We start from the raw sequence: 26415 nt of genomic DNA, 5'->3' as shown, positions 1-26415 counted from the left end.
GCTAAAGTAGGAAAATAATCCTGCAGCAACAGGAAATGTGAATTATTATGTGGAGTATAATTAATAGATATTTTTGTAGGGATTGACACATTTTTCGTAAGGGAAAAACAAGTCTGGGGAAATTTGGAAGCCTTTTTAAACCTCAAATGCATTGCAGGAAAATTCTCTTACAACAGGGTGAACAAATTAAGATCCTACATCTGTAGTAAAAAAAAATTTAGAAAAATAAATGTAACTACAATATCGATCTCACTTTCACAGACAATAATCTATTATTTTTCTTCCCGGTGCGGTAGTCTGACTTTTTGCTATGTAGAAAATTCTTAAAAAGTCTAATCTTGGTGCTCACATTGTCTCCCTCAATTGATGTACACATGGGACAAATCAGAATACAGTAAGATTATCTACAATGACAAGTAAAACATACAATGCCCCTACAGCAATTATTTCAGAACAGATAGTAAAGCAATAGTGTGCACTTTGCTACAGGTGGGCTGACATAAGTTTTTCAAATACTCTAAAACTATTTGTTAGCATCCATGCTTGCTTCATAAAGAATAGTAATGATTCTGGATTTGTTTAAAAAAAACAATAGGCGGACATACAGTAGATTGAAGACATAACATTGAATAGGCCTATACCGGTGCATTAGAACATCTATAAAAATATGAATTATCAAAGATAAAGCTGTGAGTAAATACAAAATAGGGGCTTTCATTTAAAAAGAATAATGCATTGAGGGAATGCAGAATGCATGTAATAGCTACTACAATAGTTAAAGATGTAAACAAACACGATTGCCAATACTTTACAGTAACAATAAGCTGTTGCAATAAAAGTACAGTATGTGTTTTGAAATATAAAGAGAAATAAGCTGCCACTTTGATTGGGGAGGTTGCATACCGTACCACATAACATACAGAAGGAGTGAAGAAGTTTGAACTGAACAATGAACTGAGCCTGGCCATATACATATAGGGCCATTCCTATGGCCAAAGACCATCAGGACAAAAGATTGTGGCAATTCAAAATATGGTATATGATGCATAATAAACACAACATCAGAGACATTACATATTTTGCCAGCAAAATATTTGTTATCAAAAGAGCAACATGTACATTGTCTTAAGCATTTGTCCAAGTGCACATAGATTATTTTATTTGATCCACATACATACCATCACCGTTCACTGGCATTTTACTTCTAAAAAACCCTAAACCACACTGCTATCTATCTACGAAACAGTACCAGTGCATCAGCTTAATTGTACTAGGCACAATGCTTTCCACATCACATTCACATGCAATGCACAGCAGGGTTGGTATCAATGCCATTCCAATTCTATCAATGTAAGAAATAAACTGCAAATCCAAATTCCAATTTTCCTCATAGATTTTTTATTATTAACTGAATTGAAATGGCATTGATCCCAACCCAGGAGTAGAGCGCGAGCACTGACATGGCGCTTGCAGAAAGCAGCCTGTCTACTATAAGACACATGAGTGGGTTAAAGGCAACTGGCGAGCTGGAGATTTGAAGTTACTATTGAACCATCAAAACAGGGATTGGCTTCAAAACTGGGAATCCCTTTCCGTCCTCCCCATCCGTCAAGGCATCAGGCTGCTAGTGAAAGAACAGGTTTAGGGAGGAGGCGGGTTGCAGTGCAGTGCTTTTCCTTTCCTCTGTGAAGTGCTGTGAAACTGAGAAGGTTACAGGAACTGTTCTACAGAAAGCAGATATTTAGCTAGGGTAATGAACGAAACAATAACAAATCTGTAGACAATGTCTGAAAAGGTAAATCATGAGTAAGTTTCTCCGTCTCCGTCTCTGTTTCTCGCTCTCTCTCACACACACTCTCTGTCTCGCTATCTCTCTCTTCTCTCTGTCTCTCTCTCTCTCTCCGTCTCTTTCTCCCTCTCCCTCTCCCTCGTTTTTTTTGTCTCTCTCTTTGTCTTTGTCTTTCTCCCTTTCTTTCTTGCTCTCTCTCTTTCTCTCTCACTACTCTCTTTCCCTCTGCAGAAAATGTAATTCTTTAATGTGGCTAGTGTGACAACTCGCCTGTGCAGTTAGCAGTTAGAAAGACAGAGGAGATATACAGTCTGTTGCAAGAAATCATGCAAGAAAGAATATTAGATTCTAAAGTATGGTTCAGTTGGTGGGGTCATAGAAAGCCCCCTTGATAAGTTGAGACCTTACATGGCAGTCTATGTGGCAATGAACAAGTCCAACAGTACATTATTCAGCAAGAAACGAACAGTGATAAACTATAATAGAACTACTCACAGTATTAGCTGCTCTGTGACAATCTGAGACACACCATGACAAAACTGTCTAGGTGTACTACTTCTTTGTGATCTTCTTCACTCCCCCAAAAAGTCCCTCACTTGAGATACATATCTCAACCTCAAATTCTTCAAAACACCTTGTAAAATTAAAATGTGTATTTGGCCCAGACCTTCATATATTTGTTTGGAATGATATATAGCTAGTATCATTATGCTGCAGCAAATGTTGGTTAGTTCTCTCTCTCCTGGTTGGTTGCATTGACCACACACAGTTAGTTCAACATCACTGTCCTGAGGTGGGATGGGGCGGGGACCAGTGGTGGCTCCTGTCCAGTCCAGCCCTCTAGTTGAAGGTGTGTTCCCCGCGGACGATGTGAGATGAGAACTCATAGCGGTCCTTACTGCGGTGGCCACAGATGTTGCATTCCAGCGGGTCCCTGTAACCATGACAACCCATGTGGATGGTGTACATGACATGGTCCAGGAAGAGAATGTGGCAGTGTTCACACTGGAACACCCTCATCTTCCGCCCCTCTCGCCCAAACACACGCACCCCTTCCCGACTTATAGGCCTCTCTGCCGCCACTCCCTGGGCCACCTCAGCCCCGCCTCGCCCCTCCTCTCTGCCGCCGTATGCTGGGATGGATCTGGGACGGTGGTGGGGGTTGTTCCAGTGGTAACCCAGCCTATCCTGTGGGCTGCTCCGGGGGGAGTCAGCCGAGTCCAGCCCACTGTTGCTAGGAGACTCTTTTTCCTCTCTGGTACCCTGTGGGTGGTGCTGCTTGGGTCTGGTGAGGGCGATGGGCCCGTTGGAGGAGGGATGGAAGTCAGGAGGAGGTGGGGGCAGAGGTGAAGGATGAGGTGGGGCGTCGCGGCTACCCGGTCCGTCCATACGCAGCCCTGACCCCAGAGGGTAGACGTGGTGGAAGAGGGGGTTGACCATGGGGACCACCTCAGCCATAGAAAGAGACGGCTGTGGACCGTGGGGACCATGGGGGTGGGGATGGTGGACCAGGGGTCTCAGGGAGTCAGAGCCCAGGTAAGAGATGGCGTTGTTGATAGCCTGGTCCATCATGTGAGCCTGCATCAGCTCTGCCTCCTTCTCATACTTCAGACCCATCTCATAGCTCAGCTCCGGGTAACTGTAACGCATCATCTTCTCACCTGCAGAGCACAGCTTGCATATTACCACAATGAAACTCACATATGCATAAGCTCACCGTAAGAGAAACTGTCCGGTCGAATGACACCATTGGATAGTACAGAATACATACAACTGTAACTCTATAGAATATGAAAGAGTGCCTTAATTTTGTGTGCGTGTCTAACCTTTCCATTTTTTAATAAGCTAAACACTATCAAAGTTCTCTTGTTTTCGTCTTATTGTATTTTCTCTTGTGTTGTTTAATAGTGGAAAGCCCCATCCATCTGAATGCACTGTTTAACCCCTCCAAAACAGGGATGCGGTGAGCTGTTTTGCTCTTCTCTCGATAAGAGCTATTGCAGAGATACAGGTGTAACAAACCACAGAGTGAAAACATGTCCTCGTCGCTCTCATCCGCTCTCTGTGTCTCGTTCGATCTTTTCCTCTATCTAATAGAGCAGTAAATAATAAAAACTAAATAATTGTCTTCCACGCTAATATGCAAAAATTGCCAGTTATATGCCAACAAAATGTTTGCAACACCGTAACAATTGTTTCGTAATACAAAACAAATATATTTTTCAACTGTATGTATTAAAAAATTATCAAAATGTTAAAATTACAAATGAAAAGATTGAGAAATATTCAGAGTGGAACAACCAGATCTGAAATGTGAAATGTACATTAATAAAACTAAAGTGTGCAGTATGTGAATAGTGTCTTCATTTCTACCATTAAGTCAAGGTCATCTGTTAGATGCAAAACAACAGTATCATGTTTCAATGTACCTCTGCCCAGGCACGCAATTCAATTCTTTTTTTGCAGGTATACACTCATTCTGTTGCAGTGACTGTATGTTGAACTGAACATAACAAATAAACAGTCAAAACTGTAAACTGAATTTAATCCAACAGAACAGGTCATAATTCAATCCCAAAATGGGATTAAATAAATACCCTATTGAGACCCTTAATACCAGAATTATGAAAATTACAAATTAGTTATTGTCCTTTTATATACAATAATTATCTAAGCTACAATAAATAATTGTGAGTTAGTGATCCTTATGGTGAACACATTATGGGGCTCCCAGACAGGAAGTGATGCAATGATGCTTACCCACAAACTTCTGTGGGGTGGTACTCTTCCTCTTCCCTACGTTACTCTGCAGTTTCTCAATGACAGGTGGCCGGTTTAATGTTGCCATGGCAGCGGCCTCCGCCAGGGGCCTCTGCTCTTTAGGGATATCACCTGGGGGTCAGGGGTCAGAGGATGAGAGTGTGTGAGAGGTCTGCACCAAGGCTTTAGGTAGTACTGTAGTACTGTAGGTGGCTGGTGTGTAAAAGTAACATAAGTAGAGTTCACAGGATACTCACACAACCTATAAAAAGGAAGGAGGAAGAGAAACTAAAATGATCTTTAATTTAACTTCATACCTAAATTATAAATGATTAAAGGTTAAAGTGCAAGGTGTAAAAAAGGTGCAAAAAGAGAAAGCAAATGTTTGAGTCTATGCCATCAACAGAGATACTATATAGCAGGTCTCTGTACCAGAGGACATTCACACTCACCTGGATAAGGCCCAGTGACGGAGGTGGGATCCATGCCAGCACTCTCAAGGTAGTTATGGCAGCGCTCTTTATGCTCCTCCAATGACGTCCTCTGTTTGTAGCTCCGCCCACAGTAGTCACACTTGTGTGGTTTACCCACTAAATTAGAGAAATGACATCAAAGGAAAAAAACGATTAATTTCATTCATTCATCAACTCACATAAACAGACCGGTAACGCAATTCTATGTGAACTCTCTAGGAGGTTTTAGTAAACACATAGAACCCGTGGAGAACACAGAAACTAGAGCAGGGCTATGAGCTCATGGAGTGCTAATGTTCCATTAGTGGGATCCCACACACCATCATTACAAACCAGACAGAGAAGGTGTGGGCAGGCGAGATATACCAAAATACTCGAATACACACATTTGCCTTTCATACGCCCTGGAACAACTGGTAAAGCCTACAACTCTTCCGGGAGCCCATCACTACTACTATGGTGCACAACTCAATTGGCCTGCTGTACACAGACACAGATCCCGTAGAAGAAGGAAAATAACTCTAACGTCAGACCTAAACAACGTCTGTGTTTCTCCTCAGCAGCTGGAGGTGGGGAGTGATTCATGCAGCCAGTTCCATTCTGAAGGAGTCTATGCAGGTGAGACTGTGCAAAACCTCCTCTAGCTTTCCCCTAGAGAAGATCCATCCATTGATCCTTCCTTCCGTCCTCCCTTCCTTCCAATCTTCCGCCATTAATTTATTAACTGTACTTCAATCATTCACTCACTCATGAATTACTCATGAATGAATGAATACATTCACCGTGATTTGGCAACTAAAGGCTGAATCTACTGAAAAGTACTACTCAAAGTCTTCTGTAGTAGAAACAAGGCTCTGAAAGTCTTCGGGATGAGTCATCAAGGGGGAACTGTTGTCCAGACGACACCAAGCAGTGGCCCAGACACTGGCCCAAAATAGGTGCCGTTCACATGAGAAAATATTCTAGTACCAGAGGTGACACCAGTTACTACAAACTCCCTGACCTGTTACTGTGGGCATAACATGTTTCAATCTGACAAGTACTTTGAAAGTAAGACACAGATAGGCTTAGGCAACATTTCACTAAGTCTATGGGAATTGATTGGAAATATTGGTGAGTGTGTGAACGTCTGGCTTACGTTTTTTCAAGCTGATCTCAAATGACTGTATAGGTTACTTGTCTTAATGTAATTTTGTGGCCTGTGAATGCCAATTGGTTTAGTGTATTTGAAACTGTGGTTCATGAGTAAGCTTTATACAAGCAATGGCATTATCATGTAATTTACAGGTCATGATCATCATCATTACATAACACTTTCTTTATTTGACTTATGAGTCTCTCCATATGTAGCCTAATACAATGTCCTTGTAATTGAAAAACACCCTGAACTGTCTGTCTGCTCCAATGATATTGGCCACAGCACCTGCTAACTGTAGCCAGCCGGATTGGGCAGTCACACTTTCATATTGGAATAGGCCACACACACGCACACGCACGCACACACACACACACACACACACACACACACACACACACACACACACACACACACACACACACACACACACACACACACACACTCACATTTTATGCTATTACTCATTTACAAAACCTCCAGCCATTTGCAGATGTTGGATGTATCACAAAAATCCCACTTTCAGCAGCTATTCTTGAACATGCAAATAGCCTCAACTCTCTCTGCCTTCAGATACAGTTGGCTGCATCCAGTTGGGTGATAAACAGGAACCTCTCTCAGAAACGTATTGTTGTCTCATGTAATGTCAAAAATGAGGGAGCCCATCACTCTTAATGTAGCATCTTAAACACCTTCACGATTAACCATTTGCACATATTTGAACAGCAATTCAAAGAATAACTTGATATTCATATTTAACAATGTGTTTGGGAGGGGTTCAGGTTCAACACAGTCCATGTAGTGCCACTCTGTGTCTTGACAGGGGAAAGTATACTCTTGTCTTGCCCCTCGGATTGCACAATACATCAAAGCATTCACCTGTCGCTGTCTCTCTCTCTGTTTCTCTGTCTCTCTCCCCACTCAATCTATCTCCCCACACCTAACCTCCCTCTCTCGTCACTCCACCTGTTTCCTGGCAGTGTGCCAGGGGGCAGGGAGACGGAGGGAGAGAGGCAGAGAGAGAGAGGAGAAAGGAGAAGAGGCCTTTCATTTAGAGAACGCCATTCAAACCAACTCCCTACGCCACAGAAGAGTTCCTAACATTCCTTTCAACCCTCAGGTAGTGTAACATTCCTTTCAACCCTCAGCTAATGTAGTATAGGCAGGCTGAGGGGATTCATACAGCACTACTACATACTATAGCACTGCATAGGGAACTACAGTACACCTAAATGTGCCGTCTACACTGACTGGAGGAGGGTAAAGAATTAATTTAGCCTAACAAAACAGGAAGTGAAAATTTGAAAAAGGTCAAAAGAGAAAAAAAAGAGACATGGAAAGAGTGTCTGAGAGCATTGACAGAAAAAGAGAGAGAGATACAAAGGGCTCTATTTTAACAAACTTAACGCAATGGTAAATCTGGTACCGCTATAGGTTCGGGGGTGTGTCAGAAATATTTGTAATATTTTCACAACCAGAATTATGTGCGCAGTAGCTGGCGATGGCGTGAAAGAGCTGGGTTTTGATTAATAAAAATGTTGCGGGTATGTCGAGGGTTGACACATCACTGGCCAATCAGAATATGCTCCATGGTTAAATATGTGGTTGCTTCAAGTTGTCTATTTACGGTTTTCATGTATTGCATTGTACTCAACTCCAATGTTGATTGTTAGTCCGTTATAGCCTAATTCGTTAAATAGCCCGACCCATATCTGCTAAATATGTTAAACATGCTAAATATGTTAAACACAGACAAGCCAACTTAGACTATGGATGGTTTTACGCACATCCAACCTTTTCAAATGCGCTGGACAAAGATCCAATATAAAGAGAAAGGGGGAATATCCACTCACCATTATAATGCTCCCAAATGAATGTTTTACAAACACCATGGAACCATCTTACAGATCATATTTGCACTTCTCCAGAAATAGCAGACAAAATTGCATTGCATTCGAGCCATGTACAGAACATATTTACACCCCTTGACTTTTTCCACATTTTGTTGAGTTACAGCCTGAATTTAAAATTGATTAAATTTAGATTTTGTTTCACTGGCCTACACACAATACCCCATAATGTCAAAGTGGAATTAAGTTTAAACCCCTACGTAAAAGACTTTGTAAAAGCACCTTTGGCAGTAAGTCTCTGAGCTTTCCATACATGGATTGTGTAACATTTACCCATTATTATTTTCAAAATTCTTCAAGCTCTGTCAAATTGGTTGTTGATCATTGCGAGACAACAATTTTCAGGTCTTGCCAGAGATTTTCAAGTGGATTTAAGTCAAAACTGTAACTCGACCAGTCAGGAACATTCACTGTCTTCTTGGTATGCAACTCCAGTGTAGATTTGGAATTATGTTTTAGGTTATTGTCCTGCTGAAAGGTGAATTCATCTCCTAGTGTTTGGTGGAAAGCAGACCTAACCAGGTTTTCCTCTAGGATTTTGCCTGTGCTCAACTTCATTCCGTTTCTTTTTCATCCTGAAAAACTCCCCAGTCTTTAAGGATTACAAGCATACCCGTAACATGATGCAGCCATCACTATGCTTGAAAATATGGAGAGTGTTACTCAGTAATGTGTTGTATTGGATTTACCCCAAACATAACACTTTGTATTCAGGACAAAAAGTGAATTTCTTTGCCACATTTTTTGTAGTATTAGTTTTGTGCCTTGTGTCAAACAGGATGCATGTTTTGGAATATTTTTTATTCTGTACAGGCTTCATTCTTTTCACTCTGTAAATTAGGTTAGTATTGTGGAATAACTACACTCCTAGAAAAAAAGGTGCAATCTAGAACCTAAGAGGGTTCTAGAACCCTTTGAAGAACCCTTTATGGTTCCAGGTAGAACCCTTTTGGTTCCAGGTATAACCCTTTTGGGTTCAATGTAGAACCCTTTACACAATACTAACATAAATGACAGAGTGAAAAGAAGAAAGCCTGTACAGAATTAAAATATAATCAAAACATGCATCCTGTTTGCAATATGGCACTAAAGTTAAACTGCATAAAATGTGGCGAAGAAATGAACTTTACTAAGTTATGTTTGGGGCAAATCCAAGACATCACATCACTGAGTACCACTCTTTACACTGTCAAGCATGGTGGTGACTGCATCATGTTATGGGTATACTTGTCATCGGCAAGGAATAGGGAGGTTTTTTTTATAAAAAGAAAACTGAATAGAGCTAAGCACAGGAAAAATCAGATAGGAAAATCTGCTTCAGTCTGCTTTTGAAAAGACACTGGGAGACAAATTCACCTTTCAGCAGGACATTAACCTAAAACACAAGGCCAAATATACACTGCAGTTCCTTACAAAGACGACATTGAATTTTCTTGAGTGGCCGAGTTACAGTTTTGCCTTAAATCGGCTTGAAAATGTATGGCAAGACTTGAAAATGGCTGTCTCTTCTCTTAAACTTGATAGAGCTTAAATTTGTTTTTAAACAATAATGTGTTTTATTGTACAATCCACATATGCAAAGTTCTTAGAGAATTCCCCTGAAAGACTCACAGCTGTAATCGCTGCCAAAGGTGATTCTAACATGAAATGATTCAGGGGTGTGAATAATTATGTAAATTAGATATTTCTGTATTTCATTTCCAATACATTTGCAAAAATGTCTAAAAACATGTTTTCACTTTATCATTATCGGGTGCACTGTTGGATCTAGGAACATGAGTATTTCGCTACACCCGCAATAACATCTGCTAAATATGTGTATGGGACCAATAACATTTTATTTGAAGATGGGTGAGATTTTTTTGTATCCATTTTGAATTCAGACTGTAACACAACATCATAAGTCAAGGGGTATGAACATCAACTTACCTGGTAAAATAACGGTAAAATAAATAAATAAAAAATATCTGAAGGCACTGTATATTCTCAACATAAGTTTGGTTTTTAAAACCTTTTACTGCAGTGGGCTAAATCAAGGTCACACAGAGTGTTTCTTGGTTGTGTTAAACAAATTAAGTATACACCTCACACACATGATTATGGGCTTTAAAATAAAGACAGCTGAACCATGTCAGAAATAATACTTTTTTTATTTAACTAGGCAAGTCAGTTAAGAACACATTCTTATTTACAATGACGGCCTAGGAACAGTGGGTTAACTGTCTTGTTCAGGGGCAGAACGACAGATTTTTACCTTGTCAGCTCAGGTGTCACGCCCTGGCCATAGAGAGGGTTTTATTCTCTATTTTGGTTAGGCCAGGGTGTGACATGGGTGGGCATTCTTTGTCCTTTTTTCTGTTTTGTATTTCTTTGTTTTGGCTGGGTATGGTTCTCAATCAGGGACAGCTGTATATCGTTGTCTCTGATTGGGAGCCATACTTAGGCAGCCTGTTTTCCTTTGGGTTTTGTGGGTGGTTTCTTTCTGTTTAGTTCATGTTCCTGACAGAACTGTTTAGCTGTCGTTTGTTTTGTTGAAAGTGTTCTATTAAAAGTTAATGATGAGCACTCACCACGCTGCGCATTGGTCTACTCCTTGCAACAGCAGTTACAGAACCACCCACCACAAGAAGACCAAGCAGCGTGGTATGGAGGAACAGAGGGTTATGGACTCCTGGACTTGGGAGATGATTTTGGATGGAAAGGGACCCTAGACAACGCCTGGGGAGTATCGCCGCCCGCAGTGGGAGATCGAGGCAGCGAAGGCAGAACGGCGATACTGGGAGGAACAGGCAAGTCAGCTACAGGAGCCTGAGAGGCAGCCCCAAAACATTTTTGGGGGGGGGGGGCACACGGGGAGTTGGGGTAAGTCAGGTTGGAGACCTGAGCAAACTCCCCGTGCTTATTATGGGGAGCGACGAATCAAGCAAGCACCCTGTTATGCTGAGTTACGCACTGTGTCACCATTGCGCAGCTATAGCCCGGTGCGGTCGATACGAGCTCCTCAGCGTTGCCGTGCTAGAGTTTGCACTCAGCCAGGGAGAAGTGCGCTGGCACAGCACATCTGGCCACCAGTGCGTCTCCTAGGTCCAGCCTACCCTGCGCCTGCTCTACGCACGGCAGCCATCATTCCCCAGCACAGCCCAGTTCATCCTGTGCCAGCGCTTCGCCCATGCCGGGCTACAGTGACAACTCAGCCAGGACGGGTGGTGTCAAGCCTACGCACCAGATCTCCAGTGCTCCCCCACAGCCCGGTCTATCCTGTGCCTGCTCCCAGAGCCAGGCCTCCTGCATTTCTCCCCAGCCTGGTGAGTCCTGTGCCTGCTCCCAGAGCTAGGCCTCCTGCATGTCTCCCCAGCCTGGTGAATCCTGTGCCTGCTCCCAGAGCCAGGCCTGCATGTCTCCCCAGCCTGGTGAGTCCTGTGCCTGCTCCCAGAACCAGGCCTCCTGCATGTCTCCCCAGCCTGGTGAGTCCTGTGCCTGCTCCCAGAGCCAGGCCTCCTGCATGTCTCCCCAGCCTGGTGAATTCTTTGCCTGCGCCCAGAGCCAGGCCTCCTGCAGAGTCGCCCGCCTGTCCGGAGCTTCCAGAGTCGCCCGCCTGTCCGGAGCTGCCAGAGTCGCCCGCATGTCCGGAGCTGCCAGAGTCGCCCGCCTGTCCGGAGCTGCCAGAGTCGCCCGCCTGTCCGGAGCTGCCAGAGTCGCCGCCTGTCCGGAGCTGCCAGAGTCGCCCGCCTGTCCGGAGCTGCCAGAGTCGCCCGCCTGTCCGGGGCCCGCTGCAAGGGTCCCCAGTCCAGGGTCGGCGGCGAGGGTCCCCACTCCAGAGGCGCCACCTAAGTGGGCCAAGCCGAAGGTGGAGCGGGGTCCACGTCCCGCACCAGAGCCGCCGCCGTTAGGAAGGCCCACCCGGACCCTCCCCTTTAGAGTCAGGTTTTGCGGACGGAGTCCGCACCTTTGGGGGGGTACTGTCATGCCCTGGCCATAGAGAGGGTTTTATTCTCTATTTTGATTAGGCCAGGGTGTGACTAGGGTGGGCATTCTATGTCCTTTTTTCTATGCTTTGTATTTCTTTGTTTGGGCTGGGTATGGTTCTCAATCAGGGACAACTGTATATCGTTGTCTCTGATTGGGAGCCATACTTAGGCAGCCTGTTTTCCTTTGGGTTTTGTGGGTGGTTACTTTCTGTTTAGTTCATGTTCCTGACAGAACTGTTTAGCTGTCGTTCGTTTTCTTGTTTTGTTGAAAGTGTTCTATTACAAGTTAATGATGAGCACTCACCACGCTGCGCCTTGGTCTACTCCTTGCAACAGCCGTTACATCAGGGAGTTGATCTAGCAACCTTTCAGTTACTGGCCCAACACTCTAATCACTAGGCTACCTGCTACAAATAGAGTTGAAATGTACTACATTTTGACTTTGCATCCCAATAGGATACTTTATATATATATCACAGAAGACTGAAATTTAACAAAATAATTTGACATAGAAACACCAGATTTTCTGCATAAAATAAATAAATAATGTTTATTAATTATGATACTATTAAAAAGTATGAATAAAATTCCACCCATGAGGCCACTAGGTCATTTGACTGCAGGAAAGGGGAACTCAAATTAAAGGGAAAACAATCAATATATTTTTTTTAACAACAACAATATTTCTAAATAGGATCGGGTCAGAAGCAGGATATCATAAATCTCTCGTTCCATGAGCATAAAGCAATGTGTGCACACTGTAGGCCTAATGGCTCTTCCCTGGAGCCATGGATGTTTTCCTATCCATTGAAGATAGTTTATTAAATAGTATACATGTAGCCTAGCCGATCTAGTTGTTTTACTGGCTTCAACATGGAAATACAGGTAACTGCCAAAATAATGGAAACACTTGAGTAAATGAGGGATAAAAAGTATATTGAAAGCAGGGGCTTCCACACAGGAATGGTTCCTGAGTTAATTAAGCAATTAATGTCCCATTATTCTTAGGGTCATGTATAAAAATGCTGGGCAGGCCATTATTTTGGCTACCATGGCTATTCCCCCATACAATGACAATGTCCCCATCCAAAGGGCATGAGTGGTCACTGAATGGTTTGATGAGCATGAAAACAATGTAAACCATATGCCATGGCTGTGTCAGTCATCAGATTTTAACCTAATTGACCACTTATGGGAGATTCCTGAGCAGCAACTGACTGCGTTTCCATCCACCATTAACAAAACACTAAATGATGGTAATTTCTTGTGGAAGAATGGTGTTGCAACCCTCCGATAGAGTTCCAGACACTTGTAGAATCTATGCCAAGGTGCATTGAAGCTGCTCGTGGTGACCCAATGCCCTAATAAGACACAGCCTTATTCTAAAATAAATTCAATAATTTTTTTCGCTCATAAATCTACACAATACCCCATAATGACAAATTGAAAACAGGTTTTTAGAAATGTTTTCAAATGTATTAAAAATGTAAAACAGGAACAGGGAGGTGACCAAGATCCCGATGGTCACTCTGACAGAGCTCCAGAGTTCCTATGTGGAGATGGTTGAACGTTCCAGAAGGACGACCATCTATGCAGCACTTCACCAATCAGGCCTTTATGGTAGAGTGGCCAGACGGAAGCCACTCCTCAGTAAAAGGCACATGACAGCCCACTTGGAGTTTTCCAAAAGGCACCTAAAGGACTCTCAGACCATGAGCAACAAGATTCTCTGGTCTGATGAAACCAAGATTGAACTCTTTGGCCTGAATGCCAAGCATCACATCTGGAGGAAACCTGGCACCATCCCTACAGTGAAGCACGGTGGTGGCAGCATCATGCTGTGGTGATGCTTTTCAACGGCAGGGCCTGGAGGAGACTTGTCAGGATTGAGGGAAGATGAGCAGAGCAAAGTATAGAGACATCCTTGATGAAAACCTGCTCCAGAGCGCTCTGGACCTCAGACTGGGGAGAAGGTTCACCTTCCAACAGGACATTGACCCTAAGCCCACAGCCAAGACAAGGCATGGGTGGTTTCGGGACAAGTCTGTGAATGTTCTTGAGTGGTCCAGCCAGAGCCTGGACTTGAACCCGATCGAACAACTCTGGAGAGACCTGAAAATAGCTGTGCAGTGACGCTCCCCATCCAACCTGAGAGCGCTTGAGAGGATCTGCAGAGAAGAATGGGAGAAACTCCCCAAATACAGGTGTGCCAAGCTTGTAGCGTCATACCCAAGAAGACTCAAGGCTGTAATCGCTGCCAAAGGTGCTTCAACAAAGTACTGAGTAAAGGGTCTGAATACTTATGTAAATGTGATATTTCAGTTTTTACATTTATAATGTCTAAAACCTGTGCTTGCTTTGTCATTAAGGGGTAATGTGTGTAGATTGATGAGGAAAAAAACAAACAATTTAGTCAGTTTTGAATAAGGCTGTAACGTAACAAAATATGGAAAAAGTCAAGGGGTCTGAATACTTTCCGAATGCACTGTACATGTGAGTACTTCTAAGAGGACAACACTAGAGATGAGGTTATACTGTTGTCTGTCCCGGATCTCAAACTAGAGGCAGGAGAGAACACAGAGACAGAGGCCTATGACGCAGAGATAGGAAAGTGGGTTACAGTTAGAGCAGGGCAGTGTTTTTCTGGTCTCCCCATACTGTATCTCTACAGATAACAGAGAGAGTTCCTCTCCGAGGAGACGTGAGCTGAGCAGGTTATAGGAACAGCATGTCCTGGGTGCCTAACCACAGCCCTTGTCTGTCTGCACAAAAATCCCCAGATAGATGCACCCATCCAACAATACAAAACCATGTCAGGGTTAGATATTTGTGGGTCTGTTGCTAATCTGTCACAAAAACTTAGACACAGGTCAGACCAAATCATGCTTTAAGTTACATCGAGACAGGCCGGTTCTATAGCATCAACATAGTATGGACTATTTTAGAAGTTATTGAAACCAGGATAAATACTAAGGAGTAACCACAGTAATAAAACAGTTATAGGAAGCATGGACCCAAGACAAAGGGAATAGTGAGACAAGGAGAAAAAATAGGAAGAGGATAAGAACATAGAGGAAGAAACAAAGAAAGAGAGGAGGTAGAGGGGCTGACCTGAGTGTGTGCGTAGGTGGCCTGTGAGAGCGTCACGACGGCGGCAGGCGTAGCTGCAGAAGGGGCATTTGAAGGGCTTCTCCCCCGTGTGCAGCTTGATGTGTCTCAACAGATTGCCCTTCTGAGTGAACGACACGCCACACTGGTTACACTGGAACGGCCTATCACCTGAGAGGGGCACAGGAAGTGTTACACTGGAACGGCCTATCACTTGAAGGGGCACAGGAAGTGCAGGCTCTCATCTCTCACTCCCCCTTTTACATGTAGCCAGAAAAGCAACACACAATACCCACAGACCACCAGCCACCTAGTCTTGAGTTTTCACTCGGCTAGTGGACCGAACAAACTTGATAAAGACGGAAATGGAGGTTCACAGCTACTCAACAGCAATCAACACATTGCAATGGTAAAACATGGTTTGATTGGTAAAGGCAAGCAACATGCCTTAGCTGAGAACGTTGTAACATCTCAAATAATGCAGAGAATATATTTCTAGGAGGTTTGTCAGTGGGTAGAAAAACACTAACGTGTGGTGCCTGACGTGTGCTGTGTACAATTGATACATTTGAACTACGGTCTACTGCTACTACAGTAATAGTGTCTGGAGTGTGGCGAGATGAGGTGTTAGATCTCCACCCTAATAGCTCTGTTCTGGGTCTCTTCTACAGCTCCCTCTCTCACCACAGAGTAGGTGTAGAAATACAGTGAGTTTTCATCCTTCACCAGGCGCCCTGTAGGGCTGTATGCGTTCTACCCACATATACACAAACACCACCAACACCACTAAGTTGGTATAAGTTAATAAGGTTTAGTGTGGCCGTCAACGTCTTTTCAGATAGTAAATTGTTAAGACTTAAGGAGTCTTACAGTGTGTCATAAAATCTTCCATTGTGTTAAAGTGCTGTACATCTTTAATACCAGCTTTACCATGGAAGTATGTTTGTCTGTATCTATGCAAAAAGTTTGCCCGGTTCACCAGTAAACGACAGTAGTCTCATCATCATCTTGATGATCGTCTCTTGATCTGCGGCCGAACGTTTGGAAAAGTGAAATGTTATCCTAAATCTATGAAGACTGAGGCACAGTAATGGCGTCAGTTAAGGGCTCGGGAACAGGTTGTGGAGGATTCCTGGGATGTTATCCATGAAAATCATTCCAAGGCTAAACTATTGTATTCTACAAAACAGCAAAGCTCTCCAGCTCCACACCCGTAGAAACAATTTCTGACTCACAGATTTTTTTTTAAATCATAGGATGAGTGACGTGCAATTGCTTGAGTCTGTAAAATTCATATCTCATAGGGAGCTACAACGTGAAGTATAATGTATTCATCATTTATTAACGTATAACTAATGGGTTTTGCAGTTTGTTAGATGTTAATGGTAAAATATTGACAATCCTTAGATACATCAGAGAGTATTGAGTCATTGTTGATCAATATAAAGTACATTAGGTTTGGGCCATATACTGTGAAAGGGACATAAGGGGTAACAACTTTAGAGAAACATTTACCATTGGGCAGCCGAGTTCCTGGGTCACATGACCCATCTGACCCAGGAACCCCATCCTGTAGGTTGTTTGGGCTGTCAATCATGGGCTCTTCCAATCCCGATTCCTCTTCCCCACTTTGTCCCATATCCTCAGCTGTGGTCCTCCTGTCCCTTTCATCTTCTGTCTCTTCTTCTTGTTTGATGGTGTGTTCTGGAAGAGACAGGTTTGACCAATCCAATTACAGTTTTTCAGACAATCACATGACAATCACATGACATGGCTTTAGTGGATGATCCTTGTTCTTCCAGTAAGAGGTGCAGTGGCTCTAGGTTACGAGTCTAAACCTTGTAAATCTGTTTCACTTTGAATATAAACATCCATTGATTGGAACAAGTTCATCAAATCTGCATGTTATTTCCCCTGGAGAAATAAGTAATATAATGATGCTCAACATAAATTGCCAAAGTTAATGCTAACCTCTAGAGGCAGGGACTCACCAAATCTGACAAAAATATTGTTAGTTATTGGTATGTTATTGTTAATTATATGCCATTATTTTTTTATTTTACCTTTATTTAACTAGGCAAGTCAGTTAAGAACAAATTCTTATTTACAATGATGGCCTACCCCGGCCAAACCCTAACGACGCTGGGCCAATTGTGCGCCACCCTATGGGACTCCCAATCATGGCTGGTTGTGATACAGCCTGGAATCGAACCAGGGTCTGTAGTGACACCTCTAGCACTGAGATGCAGTGCCTTAGACCACAGGAGCTCAATTATTTCTGTTATCTATTTTAAACCTGAGACTTCTGGAATGTACACAGTAAAGTAGTTATGTGGAGAAAAACGGGGTTAGTCCCAGAAGTGGACGGGCGATACGTGACTTGGTCTGAACATTAGAGATTTGTGGAGGGACAGCTGAGAAACAGGCTGGTCTAGTTCCACTCAGTCCTTGGCAGGGCTGTGGTCAATTCTAATTGAAGGCAGTCAAGTAAACTTAAATAACAATTCAAAATTGAATACATTTTGAAATCTATTTTCGTTTTATTTTTAATTAAAATCACTTCCTGAATTGACTGCCTTTAATTCGAATTGACCCCAGCCCTGGTCCCTGGGGAGGAGGAGGAGGAGGAGGAGGAGGAGGAGGAGGAGGAGAGGAAGAGCGGAGTGCTGCGGCCAGGTGCTTCTTAGCCCCTGTGGGTTTCGATTTGACTGGCACTGGGAGACTGGCTGGATGGCTTGATGGGGGGGGGACTCTGACTGACTAAAGGCACAAAGGCCTCAACTCTACTGGGTTGGCCACCAGACTCTCAGTATCCCTCATCCGACATTATAGGGAGACTGACACACAGACACACAAATATGGCCCAGATACAGTGCCTTGCGAAAGTATTCGGCCCCCTTGAACTTTTCGACCTTTTGCCACATTTCAGGCTTCAAACATAAAGATATAAAACTGTAATTTTTTGTGAAGAATCAACAACAAGTGGGACACAATTATGAAGTGGAACGAAATTTATTGGATATTTCAAACTTTTTTAACAAATAAAAAACTGAAAAATTGGCCGTGCAAAAGTATACAGCCCCTTTACTTTCAGTGCAGCAAACTCTCTCCAGAAGTTCAGTGAGGATCTCTGAATGATCCAATGTTGACCTAAATGACTAATGATGATAAATAGAATCCACCTGTGTGTAATCAAGTCTCTGTATAAATGCACCTGCTCTGTGATAGTCTCAGAGGTCCGTTTAAAGCGCAGAGAGCATCATGAAGAACAAGGAACACACCAGGCAGGTCCGAGATACTGTTGTGGAGAAGTTTAAAGCCGGATTTGGATACAAAAAGATTTCCCAAGCTTTAAACATCCCAAGGAGCACTGTGCAAGCGATAATATTGAAATGGAAGGAGTATCAGACCACTGCAAATCTACGAAGACCCGGCCGTCCCTCTAAACTTTCAGCTCATACAAGGAGAAGACTGATCAGAGATGCAGCCAAGAGGCCCATGATCACTCTGGATGAACTGCAGAGATCTACAGCTGAGGTGGGAGACTTTGTCCATAGGACAACAATCAGTCGTATACTGCACAAATCTGGCCTTTATGGAAGAGTGGCAAGAAGAAAGCCATTTCTTAAAGATATCCATAAAAAGTGTCATTTAAACTTTGCCACTAGCCACCTGGGAGACACACCAAACATGTGGAAGAAGGTGCTCTGGTCAGATGAAACCAAAATCGAAATTTTGCAAACAATACAAAACATTATGTTTGGCGTAAAAGCAACACAGCTCATCACCCTGAACACACCATCCCCACTGTCAAACATGGTGATGGCAGCATCATGGTTTGGGCCTGCTTTTCTTCAGCGGGGGCAGGGAAGATGGTTAAAATTGATGGGAAGATGGATGGAGCAAAATACAGGACCATTCTGGAAGAAAACCTGATGGAGTCTGCAAAAGACCTGAGACTGGGACGGAGATTTGTCTTCCAACAAGACAATGATCCAAAACATAAAGCAAAATCTACAATGGAATGGTTCACAAATTAACATATCCAGGTGTTAGAATGGCCAAGTCAAAGTCCAGACCTGAATCCAATCGAGAATCTGTGGAAAGAACTGAAAACTGCTTTTCACAAACGCTCTCCATCCAATCTCACTGAGCTCGAGCTGTTTTGCAAGGAGGAATGGGCAAAAATTTCAGTCTCTCGATGTGCAAAACTGATAGAGACATACCCCAAGCGACTTACAGCTGTAATCACAGCAAAAGGTGGTGCTACAAAGTATTAACTTAAGGGGGCTGAATAATTTTGCACGCCCAATTTTTCAGTGTTTTATTTGTTAAAAAAGTTTGAAATATCCAATAAATTTCGTTCCACTTCATGATTGTGTCCCACTTGTTGTTGATTCTTCACAAAAAATTACAGTTTTATATCTTTATGTTTGAAGCCTGAAATGTGGCAAAAGGTTGAAAAGTTCAAGGGGGCCGAATACTTTCGCAAGGCACTGTACATACTCCTCCAGTCTGGCTTTAGTAACTTTTGACTCTTGAGTCACTAGGGACACACACACATAGCCACAGAATAATTAGAGATCGTCCTCTCCCACACAACTTTTGAAGGTACAATATGCAGAAATTGTCCTGCTATTTCCTGGTTGCTTAAATTCAAATCGTTTTCCTAATTTCAGTTTGTTTGACAAAACAAGCAATCTATTGTGTAGAGAATCGTTGTACCATCTAAAATATATTTTCAATAACCAAGATTATTGTATTTTCAGCAGTTTAAAACTGAAAGTAAAAGACACAAAAATAAAACTTAAGAACGGGACGCATAGAAACAGCACACATAGAACATATCTACCGCTTCTTAGACTTACGTTCAATGGAAATGACAGATCTATCTCACGTTTCTATGTGAATTTGGTCGAGTTACCCAAAAAGTAGTATTTTGCAGCTTTAAGATTCTGGTATGCTTAGCATATACGTAGGGACCTTAATCTTGAACATTTGGAATTTGTTTTTTTATTAGGATCCCCATTAAGTGTTGCAGAAGCAGCAGCTACTGTACTTTCGTGGGGTCCACACAAAACATAAAGCATGACAAAATACATAACTCTATTAGACAAGAACAGAAACACACATTTTAAATAAGAACAAGAGAACACATTTCTTTCCTGTACTGCATATACATATAACATATTCATATACAGCATATACAGTACATACAAGTTTTTAGGTCATACAAGGTCAGAGGCATCATGCCGTGAGAAGGAGACTTCTAGAATTCCTCTACAGTAGTCTGAAGGAAAACCTGATACGGACGATAATCATAACCATCCAGTCAAGCCTGTTTGTGATTTGTGACTGAAACCATAATCATAGCGTAGGTATGGAAGGAGCCAGAGCAAAAACCCCAAACCTCTCACATCCATATAATCCATCTCCTGAATGTCCCTTCAGGCTCCTAGGCTCCATTAAAGGGGATTTTGGCAATAAGGCCACTTACAGTTTCTACGTCCCGAGAGTCAGATGAACTCGTGAGTACCATTTGTATGTTTGCATCCAGTATGAAGGAAGTTAAAGGTTGTATGAGCCAATGCTAACTAGCTTAGCACAGAAACTTGAAGTCTTCCTTCATACTAGACCAGGCACTTGCACAGATGGAGCCCTAGGTGTGCTGGAGCACCTGCCCCTTTGCCGAACAGTTTGGGCAACACGTTAATATGACCCCTCTATGGAAAGATGAGACTCTCACGAACACGTACATGTTTTTCTCTAGGACACCCACAAGCTTCCCAAGACTTGTCTGAAGGTAGCCTGGTACCAGTTCAAATGTTTGTGCCTAAAAAAAGGGGTTAAATATGTTTAATACCCCTTCCTATATCTCTCAGACACAAACTTCTTTTAGATTGTTTTTTACCATCTGTTTTTCCATGTATGAATATTTTATTCAACCTGTTTCTATGAGTTAATAGCAATAAGACCAAACTCAATATTTCATCCAATATTTATTTTATATACAAGTGGAGTGTGGCGATAGCTAGAGTTGACTGTGTGCTTATTGCTTTAGGGTTGACAACAACATTTACTGTGGTGATTGCTATAGGGTTGACACTAGGTCATGGTGACTGCTATAGGGTTGACACTAAATCATGATGATTGCTATAGGGTTGACAATAAGTCATGGTGATTAATAAAAGGCTGACACTAAGTCATGGGGATTGCTATAGGGTTGACAATAAGTCATGGTGATTGCTATAGGGTTGACACTAAATCATGGGGATTGCTATAGGTTTGACACTAAATCATGGGGATTGCTATAGGGTTGACACTAAGTAATGGTGACTGCTATAAGGTTTGACACTAAATCATGGGGATTGCTATAAGGGTTGACACTAAGTCATGGGGATTGCTATAGGGCTGACACTAAGTCATGGTGACTGCTATAGGGCTGACACTAAATCATGGTGACTGCTATAGGGTTGACACTAAGTCATGGTGACTGCTATAGGGTTGACACTAAGTCATGGTGACTGCTATAGGGTTGACACTAAGTCATGGGGATTGTTTTAGGGTTGACACTAAGTCATGGGGATTGCTATAGGGCTGACACTAAGTCATGGTGACTGCTATAGGGTTGACACTAAATCATGGTGACTGCTATAGGGTTGACACTAAGTCATGGTGACTGCTATAGGGTTGACACTAAGTCATGGTGACTGCTATAGGGTTGACACTAAGTCATGGGGATTGCTATAGGGTTGACACTAAGTCATGGGGATTGCTATAGGGTTGACACTAAGTCATGGTGACTGCTATAGGGTTGACACTAAGTCATGGTGACTGCTATAGGGTTGACACTAAGTCATGGGGATTGCTATAGGGTTGACACTAAGTCATGGTGACTGCTATAGGGTTGACACTAAGTCATGGTGACTGCTATAGGGTTGACACTAAATCATGGGGATTGCTATAGGGTTGACACTAAGTCATGGGGATTGCTATAGGGTTGACACTAAGTCATGGTGACTGCTATAGGGTTGACACTAAGTCATGGGGATTGCTATAGGGTTGACACTAAGTCATGGTGACTGCTATAGGGTTGACACTAAGTCATGGTGACTGCTATAGGGTTGACACTAAGTCATGGTGACTGCTATAGGGTTGACACTAAGTCATGGTGACTGCTATAGGGTTGACACTAAGTCATGGGGATTGTTTTAGGGTTGACACTAAGTCATGGGGATTGCTATAGGGCTGACACTAAGTCATGGGGATTGCTATAGGGTTGACACTAAGTCATGGGGATTGCTATAGGGTTGACACTAAGTCATGGTGACTGCTATAGGGTTGACACTAAGTCATGGGGATTGTTTTAGGGTTGACACTAAGTCATGGGGATTGTTTTAGGGTTGACACTAAGTCATGGGGATTGCTATAGGGTTGACACTAAATCATGGGGATTGCTATAAGGCTTGACACTAAGTCATGGGGATTGCTATAGGGCTGACACTAAGTCATGGGGATTGCTATAGGGTTGACACTAAGTCATGGGGATTGCTATAGGGTTGACACTAAGTCATGGTGACTGCTATAGGGTTGACACTAAGTCATGGGGATTGTTTTAGGGTTGACACTAAGTCATGGGGATTGTTTTAGGGTTGACACTAAATCATGGGGATTGCTATAGGGTTGACACTAAGTCATGGGGATTGTTTTAGGGTTGACACTAAGTCATGGGGATTGCTATAGGGTTGACACTAAGTCATGGGGATTGCTATAGGGTTGACACTAAGTCATGGTGACTGCTATAGGGTTGACACTAAGTAATGGTGACTGCTATAGGGTTGACAATAAGTCATGGGGATTGTTTTAGGGTTGACACTAAGTCATGGGGATTGTTTTAGGGTTGACACTAAGTCATGGGGATTGTTTTAGGGTTGACACTAAGTCATGGGGATTGCTATAGGGTTGACACTAAGTCATGGGGATTGCTATAGGGTTGACACTAAGTAATGGTGACTGCTATAGGGTTGACACTAAGTCACACTATCCACTCCACTGAGGTGATATGATTGACAACTTCCATCTATCTTCCAACACAGACCACATGGACTTCTGGAGTCCTGCTATTGTTAGCAATGACATGGCAATCTCTGTAACAACATGGCAGTATTTTCTTAAGCAATATTTCCCCTTTTATCTCTTAGCCTTGTGTGAACTGAAAGAGCTCCTCTTTTACTAACACCATGACATTGAATTTATCCTCCAGAGCTGTATCCTGGCAACATGGAGCTAGCAGATTGAGGGGTATTGTAGGTGGGGTATACACATGAAGAGCTCGCCACTCTCTGTCGAAGCTGGCTGAACTTGAGATGGTTGCTGCGACAACAGCATTTTATAGAACCCAGATAAATAAAATATAAAGAAACTCCCGAAGCATGACGGGTCATGTTACCAAGGAGGAGAAACTACAGTAGGTATCCAAGCTAAGTGAAAAGTGCTATCATAAGCTAATCTGAGTAAGGATACCTGTCCCATACCTGGCTGTGTATTGAACACCTCATAGTTTACATTACTCAAGGGTCAGAGATCAAGGTCAAGAAGAGCCACCCATAAGGTATTTTGCTAGTAGAACTGTAGAGGTATTTTGCTGAAGTGAATGAAAAAATACTTTTAAATGCTATACCATACTAATAGTTTGATTCTAAACATAAGTGTATAGGCAAACATGTTTTGTAGTTTTGTACACACTGACACAACTGCTTAATTTCAGTGTTGTGTTACAAAAGTGGTGTCATGGCGGAGTGTTGTTAGGCAACCTCTGTGTCGGGATGACACAAGCTGTATCTGTGAGAGTCTCTCTCCCTCTGACACAGATCTAGGACCAGGCTACTAATACTGGGGGATGCTGCGGGAAACAACTTCCCTTTTCTGGTTCAGCCACCTCATGGTGACATGTCTGAAGACAATGAGAAGAATGGCACCATGTCTCAGCTCTTCCTATTTCTGTTCATTTAAGGGAAGGGAACTACGCAAGACCCTTCAGATAAGACATACATTTCTGATGACCCTTTGATAAAAGAAAATAAACTGTTTCTTGACGTGTGTGTGTATGTGTGTGTGTGTGTGTGTGTGTGTGTGTGTGTGTGTGTGTGTGTGTGTGTGTGTGTGTGTGTGTGTGTGTGTGTGTGTGTGTGTGTGTGTGTGTGTGTGTGTGTGTGTGTGTATCCACTCACCAGTCGGTGAATAAGGACCCTGGGGCTGCTGTGCGTTGGGTGTGTTTGCCGACAGGTCCACCAACATTCTAGAGTTCTCTGTCTTCTTGGGAGAGCAGTCTCCGTTACCTGGGTGACAGACAACAAGAGAGCTGGGAACATCGCATTGCACACCATTGCACTGCACAGTATACATATACAGTACATACTGTACATACAAACTCCATCTCTCCAAATGTCATGACATCCTCACATAAATGCCTTGAGAGGTGTCAATTGTAGCAATCACACCATCTAAAAAAAAAGTGTAAAAATGTCTGATGATACCCGGAGATACTTAGCTAGGGGATCATTTAATGCTGTATTTCACACTTCTAATTCATAACAGGAAATCATTCTGAACCACTTTCAGTAGCAAACAGATGTTCTGTGGATGATCTGCCAACCAGACCCAGCACTTGCTTAGCTTCTAGGTGCTAACCAGTACAGTACCAGAGTGCAAGGTGGTATGGCTCCTGTCTGCCGGCTACTTTTTCTATCAGCCTCGTGTCCTCTTCATACAGATCAGATCAGATTGCGGCCTGTCAGCACCCTCCCTGACACAGGCAATGCCATGGGATAGCTATAGCTGTGTGTCCTGTCCTGTCCACTCAGAAGGAGAGCTGTACAATCCCTTATCCCGTTACAGCCTGGCCCCAGCACAGCCTCTCAGACAATACAGCAGCAGCAGCAGCAACACCACAGCACCCCCACTGACCCAGGTGTCAAATCCCACAGGAGCCAGACCACAGCAAAGACAACACGGTACCAGCTAGCACCTGGGAGTATTTTGTTAATATAGGTTTACAGGAAAGTACCTGAAAGTAACAGTCTAACAGTTAATCTTCGCCAAAGATTTTCTCATGGAAGCTAAAACAAAATGCTTGTATTTTATGTGGTGTTAAATTGTTGTGATTGGCTGCTGCTGAGTGAGACACACTGGGAGTTGTGGTCCATGACCATGATGACACAATCCCTGGGTCTGGTCTCCGATTGCATGCCATGCTGGGGTTGGATGAAATCTCAGGTGACTGACAGGTGGCTATCCAATGGCAGTGGTGTCTGTTGTAGAGATAGGGGTGGCCCAGATTTGTCATGAAGGATTTTCCATTACTGTGCTAAGTGTTGACGCCTTGACGGCTGCCTAGCAGCTCTGTAGGGCCTCTCAGGTCAGGTAAAGGCTCAGTGTGTCTCAAAGGTGGTGTGTACTCGTAGCACCTGAATTTTGATGTTCATATGTTTTATGTACTTGTAATTATTACTGAAACCCTTAAAGGCATTTCACTGAAACTGGTTTCAAAGACGAACTGTGGTAGGACTTCTTATATACAGTATACACGCTTGCTAACCCTAGAAAACTATTTTCCACCTTCTCCTCCCTCCTTAATCCTCCCCCCTCCCTCCTCCCTCTCTGAGGACAACTTTGTCAACCACTTTAAAAAGAAGATTGATGACATCCGCTCTTCATTCACTCAGCTTATTGAGTCCACTGGTCGCACTCACACAGAACTACCCCACGCTTTGACCTCTTTCTCCCCTCTCTCTCCAGATGAAATCCTGTGACTAGTGAGGTCAGGCCACCCAACAACCTGCCCGCTCGACCCCTTCCCCTCCTCCCTTCTCCAGACCACCTCTGGAAACCTTTTCCCATTCCTCACTTCACTCATCAACTCATCCTTGACCACTGTCGCACCCCTCCTCAAGAAACCAACACTTGACCCCTCTGACGTCAAAAACTACAGACTGGTATTACTTCTTTATTTTCTTTCCAAAACACTTGAGCGTGCCGTCTCTGACCAACTCTCTCCCTATCTCTCTCAGAACCATCTTCTTAACCCTAACCAGTCAGTCTTCAAGACAGGTTACTCAACCAAAACTGATCTTCTCTGTCACGGAGGCTCTCCACACTGCCAAAGCTGAATCTCTCTCCTCTGTTCTCATCCTCCTAGATCTATCCGCTGCCTTCGAAACCGTGAACTATCAGATCCTCCTCTCCACCCTCTCAGGGCTGTGAGTCTCAGGCT

At 43.1% G+C, this 26415-nt stretch overlaps 1 protein-coding gene across 4 annotated transcripts in view; it reads right to left on the bottom strand.

The window, feature by feature from the left end:
- Window positions 1-1968: 1968 nt before the first annotated feature.
- ikzf2 (IKAROS family zinc finger 2) overlaps window positions 1969-26415 on the bottom strand; it is a 30608-nt gene continuing 6161 nt past the window's right edge. For all 4 annotated transcript variants that reach the window (XM_029711597.1, XM_029711595.1, XM_029711596.1 and 1 more), the window contains exons 3-8: window positions 24374-24481; window positions 16659-16847; window positions 15147-15314; window positions 5002-5139; window positions 4550-4681; window positions 1969-3450 (exon numbers count right to left, since the gene is read on the bottom strand). In XM_029711597.1, the coding sequence (XP_029567457.1) occupies window positions 2630-3450; window positions 4550-4681; window positions 5002-5139; window positions 15147-15314; window positions 16659-16847; window positions 24374-24481 (1556 nt within the window). In that variant the 3' untranslated portion in view covers window positions 1969-2629. The remainder of the gene's footprint in view (window positions 3451-4549; window positions 4682-5001; window positions 5140-15146; window positions 15315-16658; window positions 16848-24373; window positions 24482-26415) is intronic.

This window comes from Salmo trutta, chromosome 24, assembly GCF_901001165.1.
Source record: "Salmo trutta chromosome 24, fSalTru1.1, whole genome shotgun sequence".
In the NCBI taxonomy this organism is placed as follows: Eukaryota; Metazoa; Chordata; class Actinopteri; order Salmoniformes; family Salmonidae; genus Salmo; species Salmo trutta.
This window is presented reverse-complemented; position numbering and strand designations above follow the sequence as displayed.